The 18343-nt window shown below is 62.7% G+C and overlaps 1 protein-coding gene across 1 annotated transcript; it reads right to left on the bottom strand.

Annotated features, from left to right (window-relative positions):
* Positions 1–5012: 5012 nt before the first annotated feature.
* Positions 5013–16508, bottom strand: UBE2I (ubiquitin conjugating enzyme E2 I). The gene is made up of 7 exons (XM_061152479.1): positions 16380–16508; positions 11932–12007; positions 11699–11782; positions 10869–10941; positions 7420–7529; positions 7252–7331; positions 5013–5599 (listed from the first exon to the last, which is right to left on the bottom strand). Exons 2-7 carry the CDS (start codon positions 11995–11997, stop codon positions 5536–5538), a joined length of 477 nt encoding a protein of 158 aa, XP_061008462.1. The 5' UTR covers positions 11998–12007; positions 16380–16508; the 3' UTR covers positions 5013–5535.
* Positions 16509–18343: the final 1835 nt, after the last annotated feature.

Here is an 18343-nt window from a genome sequence, read left to right as displayed (position 1 = left end):
CTGGCTGGGGATCAGACAGATCTGGAACCCACTTCCGCTCAGGCCCAGAATCAAAGGACAGTGGGCTTTGGGGGGCCAGGGCTGAGCTGAGCAGAGGAGACCCTGGAGGAACGGGGTTCAGCACAGAGCTGTGTGCAGGGAGGCAGCTGTGATTCCTCTGTTCCCTGGTCTAGAGGGGTCCAGATGCACCCCTCCCACCCCAGGAGGGAGCAGACACTGCTCTGAGCGGGCCACCACCTGTCTCAGCTTCTAGACTCACGTCTGAGCTGCCTGTGCCTATCTTGCAGGATGAGACACGGAAAACAGACCTGCAGGGAGGGGTCAGCCCTGCAGGGTGTGTTCTCCTGCTGGAGGCTCTAGTCCCTGGTCCTGCTTCCATCCTGACCCAGCACAGCCGGGCAGAGGGGGTGGGGGAGCTCGGGAAATGCACAGCAACTTTGCACAGATGAATCAGACGAGCAGGGGAGGGGGCTGGACCCCACACTGCCAGCTGCCCCTTGGCTTCCTTCTGCAGGGGATAGGAATGGGGTCGGGGCAAGTAATGTCCTTCGCTGAGGATCTGGCAGGTCCTGAGCCAGGATCTTGTAGCTGATGCCCCCCCACCCCTGCAGTCTTGCGTCAGGTTCTTCCAACCTGTTGGAACAAACACAGCCTGGTTGCCATGGTGATCATAATGGCTTTGGGGTGAAGAGATGAGCCTCAGCAGCTGCTGTAAACAGGAAGTAAGGAGGGGCAGCTGCCAAGGGAGGGAGCCCCTGCTTGAACCCCCATCCCATGCCCAAGGGGAGCCAAGGGCCTGGGGGCCAGTGCCACCCCGAAGATGCACCAGCCCCCCAAGAGTAACACCACAGAGGGCCGCTGGAGACCTCAGCACTCTCTTTTGCAGGTGGGGAAACTAAGGCCCAGAGAGGGAAAGGGTTTTTCCAGGCAACAGGCTAGGTACCAAGCCCAACTCTGGGCCTCAGTTTCCCTTGGAAGGCATAACCTTCAGATCCTTCCCTCCCCATTTCCTGGGGGCGGAGTGATGGTCCCATTGGCGCCAGCCCCTTCAGTGTCTCCCGACTTGTCCTGAGGCTGAAGTCAGGCCCTCCTGGGTCATAGTCCTGCCCTGCTGCCCTCCTCTGGCACCTTGGACCTTTGCTTTCCTCATTTGTCAAACAGAAACAGCAGCAGCGGAGCCCAGCCCTCAGCAGGGGGTGGGGGCCATCGTAGCGAGTAGGAGCAAGTGCTGGTTGAGTCAGTGGCAGCTCCTCCACTCTGAGGGAGAGGAAGTGGGGGCCGTCACCGGGGACCCTCCAGGGGCCTCGGCCGGCGGGGGGGGGCTCTTTCCTTTGGGGACTGCTTTGGCCTCAGCAGGTTGGAAGTGTAAGCTCGTCCTTGTGTGACTCCACAGGAGGCAGAGGGCAGGGAGGGCACCTCTGGCCCCAGACCTCAGGCTGAAGGATCTATCCTGCCCCAGACCCCCAACAACACTCTGAGCTTGAGGCGCAGCGAGGGCACGCTCAGGGCGTGCAGGGGTGTCAGGGCACAAGACACCCTGCCTGCAGGGGTCAGGGCTTGGCGGGGCCCCTGGGGACGTGGGTTTACCCTCAGGGCTTCGGGCTAGACAGGGTCTGGCAGGCAGCGGGAGGGGCTTTTCCTCCTTAGGGCCAGGAGAAAAGCACCAGGCTCTGGGTCGCCACTCATGGCTGCTGATGGGCAGGGACAAGGGGCCGCAGAGGTGAGGGGCATCCTGTGAGGCCAGGGCACCGCCGTCATTAAAAAAAGGTATTGATTTGGCTGCCCTAGGTCTTAGTTGCCACGTGCGGGATCTTCCATCTTCCTTGTAGCACGTGGAATCTTTAAGTGCGGCATGCAAACTCAGTTGTGGCAAGTGGGATGATCTAGTTTCCTGACCAGGGATCGAACCCAGGCTCCCTGCAAGGAGAGCTGGGAGTCTTGGCCACAGGAAGTCCCCTGCCATATGTTTAATAAGGCATGAATCCCGCCCTCTGGGGTCAGCCCCTGGAATTGCAGGCACACCTCCTAGCACTCTGACCCCCACACCAGTGGAAGGACTGTGGCAGGCAAAGTAGGGAGGGAGGTGGACCCCAGGGAACTCCTGGGCACATGGTCAAGGGGTTCAGCCAGGGTCCCTGCCTGCCCGGGGCTGGAGGACCCTAAGGGACTGCAGGAATCTGGCCTGGGTGGTGGCTCTGCCAGCAAAGGGGGCGGCTCCTGGTGGGTGAGGGTCTGGCCCAGGTGTGGCCCCTGGCCTGGGGCATTTAGCAGAAGCCCATCGTGTGTGTGGCGGGGGGAGGGGGTCCTGCACCTGTGCAGGGCTGGGACTACGGGGCCTTGGGCCCGAGGTCTCCGTGGGGCTGCAGGGGTCACAGAGCAGGCCCCCAGCCAGGACATGCGGGTGTCTGTGAGGCTGGGCCGATGGGCTGCAGGCTGGGAGTGGGCCAGGCACCTGCTTCTCTGAACACACCCCTCTGCACATGGGAGGTGGAGGCACTCGTGCTGGCTCTGGGGACCCCGGTTCTCTCCTCAGGCAAGAAAGACTGACTTGGGACAGGTCACCTGTAAGAGGCCCGGGGAGGAAGGACCCAGGCCTGGGCCCTGCGAGTATTTTTGCTGCTCCCTTATTACTTTCTAAATGTGTTAGTCGCTCAGTCGTGTCCAACTCTTTGCGACCCCATGGATTGTGGCCCGCCAGGCTCCTGTTCCAGAATTCTCCAGGCAAGAACACTGGAGTGGGCAGCCATTCCCTTCTCCAGGGGGTCTTCCCGCCCCAGGGATTGAACCAGGGTCTCCCACATTGCAGGCAGATTCTTTACCATCTGAATCACCCAGTTTCCCGACTGATGCCTGAAATTTCGGGCCAGGTGGCAAAGTCCATGTGTCTGAGAACTTGGGGTGGAGGGGGCCCAGTGCTTCCCACCCCTCTGCCTGGCCCACAGCCTCTGCAGACGGGACCGCGGTGGTCTGGAGGCCTCCAGATGAACCTCCTGAATCGCTGGGGCAGGACACCCCCAGACCGCACCAGTGTCACCTGGGGACGGACCTGGACCAGCATTCCTTGGGCTTCTCCCTGCTGGAGCTGGCTGAGACCGGTTCGAGCCAGCCCAAGTCAGTGTTCAGGCCCTCCAACCTGGCAACTTGTAGTCATGGCAACCCCAAGTGGGAGGCAGGGCCTGGTGCATGGTGGGAGGGCCTCGGGCTGCTGGGTCAGGGAGCAGGTGGGCAGGCAGGAGGATGTGGTGCTGGCTCGGCAAGGAGAGTCCAGGGAGGTCAGGGGGCCCCAAGAACCCAGGGCCCAGCCAGAAGCCACGGGGGCTCCACACACAGGGCTTCCTGGGATAGCAGTGTCCAGCCTGGCCTGTGGTCAAGTTCTCCTGGAAGCCCCGACGTGGGTGCCTTGCTCGGCACCTGTGTAACGGCCTGCCCTGAGCCTGTCCTGGACACTCTGAGGACTCACGCGCGCCTTAGCACCCTGGGACGGCATCCCGGCTCCCTGGGGAGGGCCACCCTGGTGGTGGGAACAGCCCCACGTGGGAGGGACCTGCTCCAGCAGGTGAGACTCGGGGGACAGGGCCGGGGTCAGCACTGGACTCGGGCCGCCTGGACTGCTGGTGCTCTGCCCTCAAGCTACACACTCGACGTTGGCTCTAGGGAATGTTGCCCCCTGCCACCTGTGGGTCGCAGCGCGTCTGACGCTGGAGGCCGAGGCAGGAGGGACCCGCCAGCCTGGCTCCCTGGGGCAGGGCGGCAGTGAGTGGGGCGCCTGTGCAGGCAGGCAGGAAAGGACACCAGCAGGCGGCGGTTATCGGAAACGTTTTAATCAGAGGATTTTAGATACAGCCCACAGTTCCTTACACGTTACGAGGCGCCTCATGCTGGGGACACACACTCTTCCCTTACAGTAGAGACAGGGTGGTCACATTTCATAGTTCTTGTTACAAGATTCACATCTTTGTTAAGCCAAGGACTGTGGCACAAAAGGATATTTCGTTAGCCAAAGTCACAACGATTTGCTAGAAACACTGATTACCTTAGAATGCTTTAACTAGAAAATAGATTGAATTTCCATATATATTAACCACATACACGGGTAACTATTACGAAGAATAGTTCAGTCGTTACAAAATAAGACGTTCTGTGAGAAGTTACAGATACACAGCCCGTGGACCCCCCAAGGCCCTCTGTGCCTATGTATCGTGGGTGTCAGCTGCTCACACGAGTCCAGCTGGTGAGAGGGCAAGCCACGCAGGCCCCAGCTTCTAGCACAATCCTGTCGCTGGGCAGTGGGTCCCCAAGTGGAGCGTGGCCCCACCTGGCTCCCTGATGGGGCCGGGGTGATCAGTCCTCCTCGGGCTTCTGGAGCGTCACCTGCCCTCAGCCTGTGAGCGGAACCACAGGCACCGCTCCGCCAGTGAGGGTGAGGGTCCGCGGGGAGGGACAGCTTGACCCCGGGCCTCGTCGGGACCCAGGGGCCAGGTCCCCGCCCTGGCGGTTCTGGGGTGCAGGACCTGGGCCCAAGCCCGCCTGCCTTGTCCTGCCTCCATCTCGGGACCCGAGTGGGGCCGGATGTGCTGCCAACAGCATCCCGGAGCCTCCTAAGGAGCGGCCTCAGGTGCAGATACTTCTGCAACAGGGAGGGGCCTGCTGCCAGGCTCGCCTGCACTCGCGGGGCAGGGGCGGGGGGTGTGGGGCTCCGCTCACCTGCAGTCTGGGCTCCATTGCCGGCCCGGCCGCCCTCAGCCACGCGCCAGCACTGGGGGTGAGCCGCCTGGACCGCAGTCCTCCCGCCTGCCCAGCCTGGGTCAGCATCTCCTGCTCCTGACGCCTGGGCCTGCAGGCTTAACAAGTGTCTGGATGCCAGTTCCCGCCTGACCAGACCTGACCCTCCAGCGCCCGCAGCCCTGAGCCTGGCGTGGCGGGGAGAACGCAGGGCACTGTTTACAGAGGATGGGGCTGGGGGCACACGGAGGCCACCTCCTCACTTTTAATGATGATAATGCAACAAGAACCTTTATATAAACAGTTTATTTACTCTAAACAGCAACACAGACAAACGCCATATAAACACAAAGGAAGTGATGCGGAAACGCGACGCTGGCTGGCTGGGGCTCTGGGGCTCTGGGGGCGGGCGGCTCTGCTTTCCGGCGACGTGCGGCCAGCGGGAGGCTAAGTGCAGCTCTGGGCGGCGTGGAGCATGCCTGCGTCCGTGAGCGAAGGGAACGCGCTCCTCAGGACTCATCCAAGTATAAAAGTTTATAATTTTACAGCAGTTGAAATACTGACATCAATATTAAAATAAAAGCAAGTTTTACATAACAATCAAAAATACAAAAGACTGAAGGAAGAGACCCTGTATGAAAAACTGGGCGATTCAGCGAGTCGAGACTGTACCAGTGGCGGAAATGGAAAATGGCGCCCGCCCACCCTCCCCAGGTGACCAGTAACTGTAGAGCAACGTTAGATTTGCAAAAATGTTGTAAACAAGTTCTTGCCAAACCAATCCCTTCCTTTTACGATGCCACAGGTCGCTGCTTATGAGGGAGCAAACTTCTTGGCTTGTGCTCGAACCCTTTTCTCGTATTCCACTCTGTTTTGGCTGAGGAGGTCAAAAGAGAGACACGTTAGAAGCTACACATCGCCTGAGTCACACCGGGAACCTGGGGCAGCCCGCGGGCTCACCGGTCAGCAGGGAGCAGCAGCTCCTGTCTCTGAGGTGGCCTCCACCACCCTGGTCAGTGGAGGAGACAGAGCGTCCGCGCACCTGCCTCAAAACCAGACAAACCCGGGGGTCTGCCCCTGGCTCTCAGCGCTGTGCGTGGGAAGCGTACAGCGGCGAGCAGGACCCGAGCCGGGGCTCCAAGGTGAGAGCTGCCACTGACGAAAGGGGCGCTGTGCCCCGGGGAGGAGACGACACTCACGACAGAGGCTCGTCGGGGGTGCGCACACAGGGGTGCGAGAGAAAGGAAGCCAGGGCCCCCCAAGCTGTGCTCTCAACAAGCCTGAGGCCCAGTGGTCACCTCCGGCCAGGTGTGGGGTGGCAGCAGCTGCCCCGCTGAGCCCTGGCGCTCTGCCTGCAGCCTCCCTAGGGAACGACTGCAGCACCTCCAACAGGGAGCTCGAGCTGCCCCGCAAGTCAGGAGCCTGCAGCAGGCTGAGTGCGCCCGAGGGGACGCGGGCGTGAGGGCCAGCACTGGCCATGCCACTGGGGAGACCTCGGGCGCGGACGCTGCGGAGCGGTGTCCCCACAGCACCCGGCCGCACACCGCCACCAGCAGGGAAACTCAGGAAAGCCGGCCTGAGGCACTGCTCCCTGAGCTCACGGTCACAGGAGACTCCAACTTTGCGGGCCACATTCCTGCCGCAGGGCTCAGCTCGGGTGCCTACCCACTGGCCTTACCTACAAAGGGTGCAGGACTCGGCACCCAGCTCGGGGTCAGGCAGAAGTCACTGTACACCTAACCCGGCAGTGAGAACGTGCTCGCTAGAACCATGAGCGATGCTCCCAACGGGGGCCTGAGGAGGCAGGGGTACTGAAGGCTGGAGGTGAGCAGGCCGGGGGCTCAGGGACTGGACCTCTGCCCTGCCGGGGGGGCGCCATACTGCCCTTGGCCAACACTGGGCCCTGCCCAGGGACCTGAGCCACTCTGGGCAATCAACTTGGTGCTTCTCTTGGGGGACTTGGGCGGCTGGGGTGCTGGCCGCTCAGCGGAGCCTGAGGACCCCCAGCCTCAGCTTTGCCCCCTCCCCATGCTCTCCAGGAAGGACAGGCCCTGGGTGCCAGGCCATCACGGCAGCTGGGAAGGCTGCTTCCCAAAGCCATCACCCCAGGGCTCCTCCCTCAGCGCCGACCATGGACACAAGCTCCGAGGGACACAGAGTGAAGGGCTGGGCATGAAGCAGACGCCTGGCTTTGTCCCCTACTGCCGCCCCCGGCCCCTGGCGGGACAGGGAAGAGGGGCTGGGAGACCGGGGGGCAGCAGCAAGGCCAAGGCGGGAGGCTGGGGTCCCTGGTTGAGTGGGCCACTGGCCACCCCTCCTCCAGGGCCCACATGCAGAGGAACGTTCCCAATGAGCTGGACCAGGGTCAGAGGCACAGGGCCAGCCAGGGCTCAGACACAAAGTGGTCAGCCCCCGAGCTCTGCCTCCTGACAGCCCATCATCCGCCCCCCGCCCCCACCAGGGGCGGCCGAGACTGGCCTTCAGGGAGGCCAAGGAGAGGGCGCAGCGAACGAGTGGGTCACTACTGACCAGTAGATCGTGTAGGCCTCTGCTTGAGCTGGGTCTTGGATATTTGGTTCATTTAGAAGTTCCTGTATTCCTAATAAGATCTGCATGAGAGAGAACACAGTGCTGGGAAAGGCACGCTCTGCGACCGCGGCCTGGGCTCCACTGGGGAGGGCCGGGGCGGACACGTACCTGCTTGATGGTGATGGCTGGCCGCCAGTCCTTGTCCTCCTCCAGGATGGACAGGCACACCGTGCCCGAGGGGTACACGTTTGGGTGGAACAGCGGCGGTTCAAACTTGCCTGGAGCACAGGGAGGGAGGAGACGTTTCTGGAGGCAGGCGCCCCCTGCCCAGGGCCAGCCACTCCCCTGGTGCCCCTCCCCTACACCAGGCGACCGGCCAAAACAAGCAGAAAAGAAAAACAACCAGGGGGAGAACAAACCAGCCCCCAGGTGGGAGGCGGCGAGAGGCCCAGAGGGCGGGGCCCCACGGTGGGGGCAGCATCAGAGCCCTGCACCCCGGACAGGACCCCAGCCCCACGGCCTCCCAGCGGCCCAGCTCAGGAAGAAGGCAAGGAGCCCCTGCAGCGGGCGAGGCGGGGCCTGGGGGCGCCAGGAGAGACGCAGGGAACCTTCCCCACTAGTGGCCATTTTCAAATTCACCCTGCTTCAAAACAGGGGCTTCTAGGGCCACACGTTCTTTCTTCAAAAACAAACAACATAAAATGTTAACTCTTTAAGGAAAAACATACACATACAAAATTTGAAACTTAAAAACAGCAGGAAAAGTCTGCCACCCCGAGCCCCACCACGGACCGTTCACTCACCTGCTGCTTTGGCCCGTTTTTCTCACCTGGACACTTTCCCCTCTGTCTAAACACGTCATACCCAGAAGAGGGCAGCAAGCACAGCACAGCGTGGTTGATGAATTACCAAAGGTGAGCACGCCCACTCATCCAACAGCTTCTAGAAGCCCGCCCCTGCCCAGGGCTCCCGCTCTGCCCAGGTCTCAGCCCACCCCACCATGCGGGCCTCGCTGGCAGGCCTGGGCGCTGGCCCACGAACCCCAGGGCACAGCCGAGCCACCACAAATGGAGCCACAAGGCCTCCTCAGCGTGAAACCGTCGCTCAAGCAGATGCTGCTGGCTCGCACGGAGGCTGCACCAATCCACACGCCGCTGGCGGGGCCTCGGGCTCCCAGGCTTCACGACTGTACCAGCCGGGTGGTGCCGATGCACGGCCCGCCGTGCCCGGTCAGGGCTGCCTCTCTGAAAGCTCTTCTTCACTCTCTGGCACGTTCTTCTTGCTGACTTGCAGACGCTCTTTGTACATATATACGCAGGACACAGCCCACTGTCACGTACTGTCCCTCACTTCGAGTCTGTCTCCTTGCTCCTTTAGTTGCAGACATCACTTCCCACCTTTAACTGAACCCAACGCGGTGATCTTGCTTCTCGTGCAGAGAGGATGCTGGCCCAGCGCCAGGACCCCAAGCCCTGCTGTGCCCCCGGGGCTCCCACACCGCCTCACGGGCGCGGCTGACCCCAACTGAACACGGTCAGCGCCTCCCGTGTCCGGCACGTGCGGGCCTCCTTCCCTCTGCGCAGACTCGCAGGCTGCCCCAGGGCTCTCTGGCCTTCTGCAGGGTTCAAGTGCACCAGGCCCTCCTCAGGGAGTGCCAGGCCGGGGACAGGTGTCAACATGTGGGCTCAGGAGGCCCGCTGAGCGCTCTCCAGGGAGCACTCAGGGCCGCCGGGCTGTCCCCTGCAGCGTCCGTGAGGAAGCCGGGCACCCTCCCGGGCCCGCCGGCTGACTGGAGAACCTCTGCTGCAAAGGGCTGTTTGCCTCTCCTCACCAGCGTGCAGGGGCTCTGACGAACATGGGGAAAGGACCGACAAGACAACAGACACATCCGTCTCTCCCCCTCATGCGTGTTGCCCCGGGGGAGGGCACGGCCCTGACTCCAGGTCTGCCCAGCCCGTGGCTTTCCCCCTGCTGTTTCCGGTTAAGGGCTCTCGTCCGCTGACAGGAGGGAGGAGGCCGTCTCCCCAGCAGCAGCTCTCCCTCTGGGCGCCAGGATCCCCGGACGCACCCGTCCCTCTTCTCCCACTCTGCCCCCACCTCCCACGTGGCCTCCGTCATCAGCCAAGCACACAGCTGGCCTCCTGGGCCTCTGCTCTGCAGGCCTGCGTCCCCGTCAGGGTGGGCTCCCACGCGACGAGCCTCGGCCTGGGCCTCAGGACCCCCAGGCCCCCACCAGAGCGCCAAGGACGCGACTATTCTCAGCACTTGCCTCCCCCATGTTCCAGCTAGGGCGACAGCTTCCAGAAAAGTCTGCCTGATCACACTGGACCTGCAAGCAGAGCGGAGAGCAGGCGCGGACACCCATGGCCCCAAGCCATGCACACACTTGTCCGGCCAGGGCTCGCAGTGGCCCAGACCCTTGCTGAAATGTCTGATTGCTTTTATTCGGCCACACTGCAGGGCTTGTGGAATCTCAGTCCCCCAACCAGGGTCTGAACCCCTGCCCATAGTGGTGAAAGCGTGGAGTCCTAACCACTGGACTGCCAAGAATTCCCTTTAAAATTTTTTTCTATGTTTTTTTTCCAGCAGTGAGGCCTTGCATCTGTTGGATTTACCCCGTGGTATTTGATGTACCCAGTATACTTCAGAAGATGCCATCTCTTGTAGTCACATGAAAACAGACTTTTGTGAATTGCTCTTTAAGTCAGCAGCCTTAGACTTGACAGATACTGGCTGTATGCTTGTCCTCCAATTCCACTGGGGTTTCCTCTTCCTGTCTGGCTGGATCTGCTTGGATTCCAATACAGGGTGGGACCGGTGAAGAAAGCTGCTACAATTTATCTCATTTCTTATAGATGGTCTTTAAGGTAGTAACTATGTGGCAAAAAATTGAAACAGCAAAGAACAACCCAAATGAAGTAAGTCTCCGTCCCAAAGACTGTCCTTTCAGAAATTCTTCCAGCCCTGCCTTTATAACAGACAAGACTCCTGAATCACCACGCACCAGAGTTAATGCCGACACAGTCCTGCCCCACGCGCTGGGGGCATTCTTCACACGCTGGGCACGAGCTAATGTGCTCAACGAGCCGGCCACAGCGTTTGCGGATATCCAGCTCCCCAGAGGAGCGGCCTGGACCCGCCTAAGCTCTGTGGACCCGCCCGCCGAGGTCTACCTGAGCACCACCTCAGACGCGGCCGGCCCGCTCCTCCCGCCGCCTTCTCTGGAGGTGCCAGTATACCACCCATGCAGGGGGTACACAGCACCACCAGGTATGAAATCCCACCAGGCGACAAAACCCGAAGCGGGGGAGGCTCTGGACCGCGGCCCTTCCGCACACCTGCCTCCCTGCAGGGCTGGAAGCTGGTGGCAGCTGGTCCAGGGGCCCCAGGGATGAGAGTCGGGTTCTGAGATCTGAGCCTGTTACGTGCACTCCCACCACTGGGGTGGAGACAGACTCACACCCACCGCCCACCTCAGGGACCAGAGGCTCCGGAGCTGCCGCGAGCAGACGGAACACAATCACGGCTACCCGGGTCCAGGCTCTCCAGGGGGACCTGGGACCGCCCGCTGAACACAGTTGGAGCTGGCTGACTCCCGAGGACCTCGTCCTACTTACATTTCGGCGGTGAGGATGGGTAATCGTCTTTGAACAGCATCCGTAGTTTAAACAAGCCGCCTTCCCATGGAGTCTGTTGGGCAATAAAACTGTGATCAGGAGTGCTGGTGGCCAGGCCCAAGAGGGGCAAGGGGCCTGCTCTGGAGTACCCCCAGGACCAGGAGGGCCCCCCAAGGCAGCTCCCCGGGACTCCTGGGGCCTCCATGGCCCCAAGGGCAGATGGAAAGGGCCTTCCCTGGAGGAGTACGTGGCCCCGGACCCACATCAGTGGGTGTGGTGTGGACTCAGGGAGGGGGCACCCCGGGAGGGACATTCTGCGAAGCCGCCCCCTGACGCCCTGCAGCTTCCCGGCTCCACAGTGTGTCCCCCCACCGCCAGGGCCTACTCCTGCTGCATCTTCATGCCAACCACTGGGAGGGGTGCAGGGACAAGGCCGTCACCACCCGGGTACCTCAGGGGTCTCCTTCCTTCCGCCCCCAAAGCCCACAGAAGCTTCCAATGTGCCAGTTCCAGTGCAGCCAGAGGCACCGAGTGAAGGCCACCAGGGCCATCCCAGGCGGCAGAGATCGCTGCTGTGTCTAAGGATCTGCCAGGGTCCGAGGCTCAAACCCTCCACCCCTTGCCCTGGGGGCACCACTTCAGCCTCAGCGCGCCACCCCCCTCCACCCCTTCCAGGGCTCCCCCTACTCCCGGACGTCGGGCCCCATGGTGCACTCCCCACCTGCTGCAGCCCAGCTCCTTTCTGAAGGAAGGCTGCCCGGGGGGCACATGTCACCCTAACCTTGTCCCCTGGCCTGCCTGGGTCCTTCTGAAGGGGCGGTCCCTCTTACCCCCTTCTTCCCAGGAATGGCGCACTCCCAGTTCATGAGATTCATTGTGCCGTCAGGGTTCTTTGTCGGGACGGCCACGAAACCCTGCGAGGAAGAGCATGAGCACGTGGGCGGCGGGCCTGCCCGGGACCAGCCCTCCAGCGCAGCCCAGGCCAGCGGTGACCCTTGGGAGCGGGCGTTCCGGTCAGGGGACACCAGCGCCCTGCCGCATGCACAAGTAAAGCCTTCCTTACAAACGGGTGGTCTTTTCTCCAAGCTTTCCTCTCCTGGGCGAGTCTGCTGAGGGCGATCCCCGACATGTTCGCGTCCCTGGAAGAGCGGGGCAGAATGTGAGATGAGCAAAGGTAGCTGCGGGCCCTCTGCCCCTCACCCTGCGCCTGGCCCGGCCTGAGACTTGATTCCGAGGAGCAAGCAAACGAAGGCTCCCAGGGGCCTCACAGGCTCTCTGGGCATGCTTCCGCCTGGGGTCTGCATGGGGGTCATGCCCCCTGGGGTGCCCCCAGCACCCAGTAGCAGCCCTGCCCTCTTTGTCCTGCAACCCTGGCTGGAGCGCCAGGGACCCCGATACCACGAGGAGGGGCAGGAGCAAGATGGGGACATCCAGAGGGCCGGCCTGAGACCTGGGGGGGGCGGTCACTGAGCACAGGGAGGTGAGGGTGCTGCCACAATCCATGCTTGGGCCCAGCCAGGAGGGGAGCCCGTGTTCTGGAAGGTGGCCCCGGGCAGAGAACAGCTTAACCACAGGAGGGACGGGGCCACACAAGCCCAGCCTCCAGCAAACCCCACCACCAGGCCGTCCCTGGCCCCACCGCCTGTCCCCCGGACTTTGGGGAAGTCAGCGAAAGGCGCAGTGGGCCCTGTAGCCAGGCTGCTGGGGCCCCTGGCCACTTCTGAATGTCACCCCCACCCCCACCCCGACCCTCAAGGCTGGGCCCATCAGCACGCAGATCCATCGCCTGACGCCATCGGGTCGTGTCCCAGGGCGACTGACCCCGCGTGCAGGCCAGACCAGGCCCAGGTCAGAACCCCGCGGCCCTCGCCGCCCTTCCGTCCACAGGAATCCGGCCCCAGAGGCCACAGAACCTGCTGGGGAATCTGACCCTAAGTGTGTTTGCTGGTCTTGAAGTCCACAAGAACGCTGGAGAGTACCCCGAATCAAGTACCTCCATGAGCATGGCTTTAACCATGCTGAGGGGACGGTCTCCAAGCCGGGCACATCCGCTGGGCGGCTGGCTCACCCCACCTTGCGCCTCTGGCAGGGGAGAGGCCCAGCACCTGGGGTCTCCTAGGACAACAAGCCGTGCCTTCCACAGGCAGAAAACAGACTTCCGCCAAAAACAGAACAAGAAGCCGGCCGTGCCTCCCAGTGGTGCTGGCCCTGCCCCAGAGCGGGGGAAAGCCCAGCTCAGAGCTGAGAAACAAAGATCCAGAAAGTAACCTGCCCACTGAGGGCGAAGCCTCAACTCAAACCCACGGCTCTTCCTACTCTGGGTAGAAGGGCCGCTGCTCACCGCGGCCCCCTGGCCCATCATTACTTGGCTGAGGCTGACCCCTAACTTCTCCAGCAAGCCAAATGGCGACCTTGTCCCAGCACCGGCTGCTGGTGGCCACTCTGGTGTGCGCACGTCTGTGCAGGGGAGCAGGGTCAGGTCAGCAGGTCAACAGCAGAGCAGACCCCGGCCCTGGGTGGCTACTTGTTTCCAAGGCATGTTCCCAGGCCCAGTGGCCTCAAGGAGTCAGAACTCTGCAGGTGTCTGGCTCTTAGACCACTCCCCAATAAGTAAGCATATGGGGGGTGGGGTTGGGATCACCACCACAGATTGCCTTATCCAGGAGCCCAGGCCTCACGAGGTGGGGTGACTTACTGCAGACACCAGACAACTGGGTGCTGTGAGTTGTCAAAAAACATGGAGACTTGTATCAACACAAGGAAAAGCGAGCAATGAAACTAGCTCCCATGCAGGAGGCCTGGTGACAGGAACCACTGCCTGGCTCTGAGCACTGAGGACACTCTCTGAAGGTTCTGACCCTGCCCAACCTCAAGATCAAGTCCCAAGCAAGAAGGCCTTAATCCCAAACAAGCCTGCACCCCAAACAGAATCTCTCTTTGCCGCCCCCTACCCTCCAGTCCTGGCCTGCCCACCTCCTCCTCATCCGTGGACCTGATGGACAGGACCCCATCTGGGGTCTCCTTCCCTACATGGCACATCTATTTGGTATTTTCATTCATTCATGCAACCTAAGTTGAAGAACCCAAGCGTGGCTGCCCGAAGGCTGATGTGGGTGTGCTGGTGCCGCTGGGTCCTAGTGGTGGTTGGCTGGCCACCTGGGCACTGCCTGTAGCACCGGGCTCAGTTCAGAAACAGGACAGAGTGGGAGGTGCTGGGGTCACTTCCCTCAGGCGGGGAGCCGGCAGAGCAGAGGGGAGCGCCGGCCAGCTTTCATCTTTAAGGTCCTCTCTGGTTAGAGGTGAGGGCAGAAATCCTGAAGTCTGAAAACCCTTCACTTCATATGACCCTTCTGAACAGAATTCGCCCCTACCTCATCCCCAGAGCCGACGGGAATGTCTCCCCCACTCCGCGGGGCTTAGGAATGTGCAAGATGTCCTACACGAGCCCCTCATGGGTCAGGGCAGAGCATAGGGCACAGGGTGAGGCCACCTTTGAACTGTCCCACACGGAAGCTCAGCAGCAGAGAGAAGCAGCCTGGCTTTCCATGCAGTGAGAGGTTCCCGTAGAGTCTGTGCTCAGCAAGGAGTCAAGACTGGTTTCTGAGGCCTGGGCGGCACACGGGCTCTGGAATGGGCAAGCTGGCACTTGAGGGCTCTGGAGCGAGAGGGCTGGGCCAGAACGTAGAAGAGGCCGGCAGGGTGATCCTGAGTGCCGCATGCCTGCTGACCGCATGCCAGGACCCCGCCACAGGCCACCTCTTCTGCTGACAAGGAACAAAGCCATCTCAGCAGACCCGGTCGGGGTGCCAGCTGTGATCATCTCAGGTGCAAAAGGTAACCGGGGGCGGTCCCACAAGAGCTGCTGCAACCCCATCCTTGGGGGTGACAACCAAACCGGGCACCAGAAAGATGGATGCTGCAGCCAGAGCAGAGTCACAGGCGCACACCTGCACCCGCCCAGAGAGGCCGGCCTCTCGCTCCCCAGGAGAAAGCAGCCAATTTGCTACATTTTAATTACAACAGGGAACCACTCCTTCAGCATCCCACTTAGAATCAAATCAACTTTTCCCAACTGACAGGGAGACACTTAAGGAGCTGTTAAGTGTTAGGAGAGTCTTCAGAGCAGCAAAATCTCTAAGAGGCAAAGATCGGATATCCATAACCTGCTAGAGACAGCCTGCAGCACAGGATCCAGGTCTGGGGCAGACCCTTGAGTCTGCAGCCATCTTTTTCCAGCGTGGGCTGTGCTTGAACCCACTCTTCTCAGATCACGCTCTGGTAGCCTACAGCACTCTGAAGCCACTTACTGGCTGCAGGTGAGGGCCAGCAGCGTCCCCCTCCCACCTCGACCTTCTCACCAGTATGGGCGATAGCACTCTGAGCCAGAGGTCGGCGCAGGATGAAACCGACGAAGGTTCGCGGCCCTGGGTGGGCTTTCCCCCTCAACCGCAAACTCGCCAGTGGAAGGCAGGCACTGGCTTCACCTGCGCTGAGGAGCCCCTCCAGCCCAGGTGCACTTCCTGGTCTTTCCTGACACGCCTCCCAGGACGCCCGGCTGTTTCCAAGCAAGCCCGGAACCCCCAGCGAGACTCACGTGCAGCACGATGCAGAATTCACCCCCAACCCACCCGAAAACTCAAAAGCAAGTCAGGACAAACGTGGGGTCCTTCTCTCCCTGCTGCTGGGCAGGTTCTCCGTCCAAAGGCAGGGTTTCCTTGGGAGTAAGAAACACAGAAAACCACGGGCTTAAGAGCAGACCAACGAAAGCCAACTCCGCAAACACAGAGGAGTAACTCTGCGAACGGAGCTTGTTTTCAGACCGTACAAACCAAACCAGTTACTTCTGTGATTCAGGGACAGCTGCTGGCCGCTACCATCAGCCCAGCTAATCATTCCCTCGCCTTTCTTTTTCTCGCGAAAACTACCAGCTCCAGCCTCCGTCCAACTGGTACAAATAGGTCTTGGGACGAGATCTCCCCGGCAAGGGAAGCGCGAACACTCGGTGGGTCCCCCCAACGGCAAGCGGAGCTCGGAGGCGCAAGAGCTCTGGCTTGTTTTCGTTTCCAGGCATCACACGCCACCCCCCAAACGCGCCAGCGCTCCTGCAGCGCGCAGCTTTGCACTCTTTGTGCGGCGCGTCCTCTCCCCGGCTGGAACGCGCCACAGGTTCGCGCGCAGACCGTGACCCCGGAAACGCTCCGCCTGAGCGGAGGGCTAGGCGCTCCTGTCAGCGCGGCCCGAGCCGATCGCGCCGTCTGCCGCCCCGGACGCGACTCTCCCCGAGCGCGCGCCCGGGGGAGAGGACGCCCCCACCTCGCGGGCCGAGGCCGCGGCGGGCTGGGGGCCGGGCCGCCCGAGGGGAGCCCGGCGGGCTGGCCCCCGCCGCGGCGTCAGCAGCCCGGGGCGGGCCGGTCTCCGGGAACGGGCCGGGCCGCGAGTGGAGGGCGCCTGCCCGGCCGGGCCCGCCGGCGGCGGAGGCCCGGGCCCCCGCGCCCGCCCCGCGGCGCTCACCTCGGGCGGCCCGGCCCGGCGAGCGAGGCGTACTAAGCGGCGGCGGCGGCGGCGGCGCTCCCTTTGTCTCGGGACTTCCCTCCCGAGCCCGCTCCGCGCGCAGCCCGAGCGCTCGAGGACCCCGGCGCGGGCGGGGCGGGGCGGGGCCTGCAGAGCCTGCCCGCCGCGCGCCTGCTTCGCACCGCGCCGCCGACGCCACCAGCGCCGCGCCGCCCGCGCCACCGATCGCCGCCCGCCGCCCGCGTTCCTCCGCCGCGCGCCCGCGCCCCGGGCCCGGCTCGGGAGCCCGGGCCGGGGGCGGCTTTCCAGTCAGGCGGCGCCATGGACACCTGCGTCCTTAAAGGGGCCGCGTCCCGGGTATGAGGGAGCGTCTGCAAACTCCCCTTCGCGGGGCACTGTTCCTCGCGAGGACGGGCCGGCGAGCGGCGGGAAAGCAGGGCGGTCGAGATCTCCCGGGGCTCTCCGGATGCCCCGCGGGCACCTCCCCGGGCAGCGGTCCCGGAGGTCTCCTTGAGGCTAGGGCCCGGGGCGGAGGAGCAACGACCACTGAGGCCTAGGGATCCCCAAGCGTCGCAGCACGGTGACAATCCCTCTCCTACGGCACGCTGTGAAACCCCTTGCAATTGGCCATCTCGGGGCCCTGGGCGGGGCATCCATCTAATGTGCCCAATGAGCAGGCCCCGTACACAAGACCAAGTGCGGGCCCGACCGACGGGAGGAGAAATGTAGACGCTCCCTAACCCAGGGGTTGGCCTGGGGGGAGGGGCGCAGGGGGTCCGGGCGGGTGGGGGAGGAGCAGGGGCAGCGCCGGGCCCCTGCGGCCCGAGTCTCAGGTCCGCTCCGAACCCTTGCGCGAACGCCCGTCCTTCCCGGCCATGCTGGGCGCCTCCCCGTTGGGCGGCCCCCGACCCCCGTCCCCTGGCCCAGGGTGGGAAAGAGGGAGCGTTCTAAGGTCAGCCCGCTCCGCCCGTGGGCGCTTTGGGTTCAAGTGACGGGAGGTGACCCCGGCTTGCATTCATTCACGCCTTCGCCCTGGGTCGCCTCCTCCGTTTCCTTCCATCCTCCCCAACCCCACCCTCGGCAGCCCCCTATTTGGCACTGTACTGAGACTGTTGGTCTCCATGGCAGACGGCGCCCTCCCCCACCCCCCCACCTCCCGCCCCGCCAAGGTGTCCCAAGGCCCACGTCTGGCCCAGAGCTCTCAGCAGGTGTTCAGCGCAGTGAGGATGGTCACTAGACTTGAGAAGGCCCTGGGCCGGGGGTGGGGTTGGGGTGGGGGCCTCTCCTGGGTCTGGTAGCTCCGCTGGACTGGGGAGGTAGTCTGCCTAGGGTACCTCTGGGTCAGCCGTGGCCCAGAGGGCCTGGTTATAGTGCCTGGGGTCCCAGGCAACGAAGACCAGAGGGCCCAGACCCCTTGAGCAGCAGGTGAGCATTCCAGGTCTCTCTGAGGCTTTGAAGTCCAAAGGGGTTGCCTGCTCCTGTGTCCCCACAGTGACCCAGCGTGGGCCTGTTCTGGGACACTGCCTCCCCTGTCTCTTCACTGTGGCAAATGCCAGGATCAGGGGCTTATCTGAGACATCTGTTCTCTGGGTCCCCAGACTTGGTTCGCTGGCTCTGAGTAGAAGTGTGCATTTTAACAAGTGTCCCACGTGGGCCTGCAATGCAGTACTTGACCACTGAGCTAGTTTTAAGAACCCCAGGAGCATGGGCTCAGTGCCAGCACCATCTTTCTTGTGAGGGTACCTGGAGGTTTGCACAGGGCTGCAGGGGGAAGTCACCCACCCAGACCAGTAACATTTGCCAGTGAAAAGTGGTGGCCATTGCTGGGGGAGGACCCTGGTGGACTGCGCCTGGTCATGTGCCCACTGTGGGGGGAAGGGGTAGTAGGTGTGATTGGCAGCTGCCTAGAGTAGGGGTAGCACCGCTAGCTCCCTCAGGTGGCTGTTGGGGGTCAGGCCGAGGGA

This window comes from Dama dama, chromosome 10, assembly GCF_033118175.1.
Source record: "Dama dama isolate Ldn47 chromosome 10, ASM3311817v1, whole genome shotgun sequence".
Taxonomy (NCBI): Eukaryota; Metazoa; Chordata; class Mammalia; order Artiodactyla; family Cervidae; genus Dama; species Dama dama.
The sequence above is the reverse complement of the archived record's forward strand: the minus strand, read 5'-3'. Positions and strand labels throughout refer to the sequence as shown.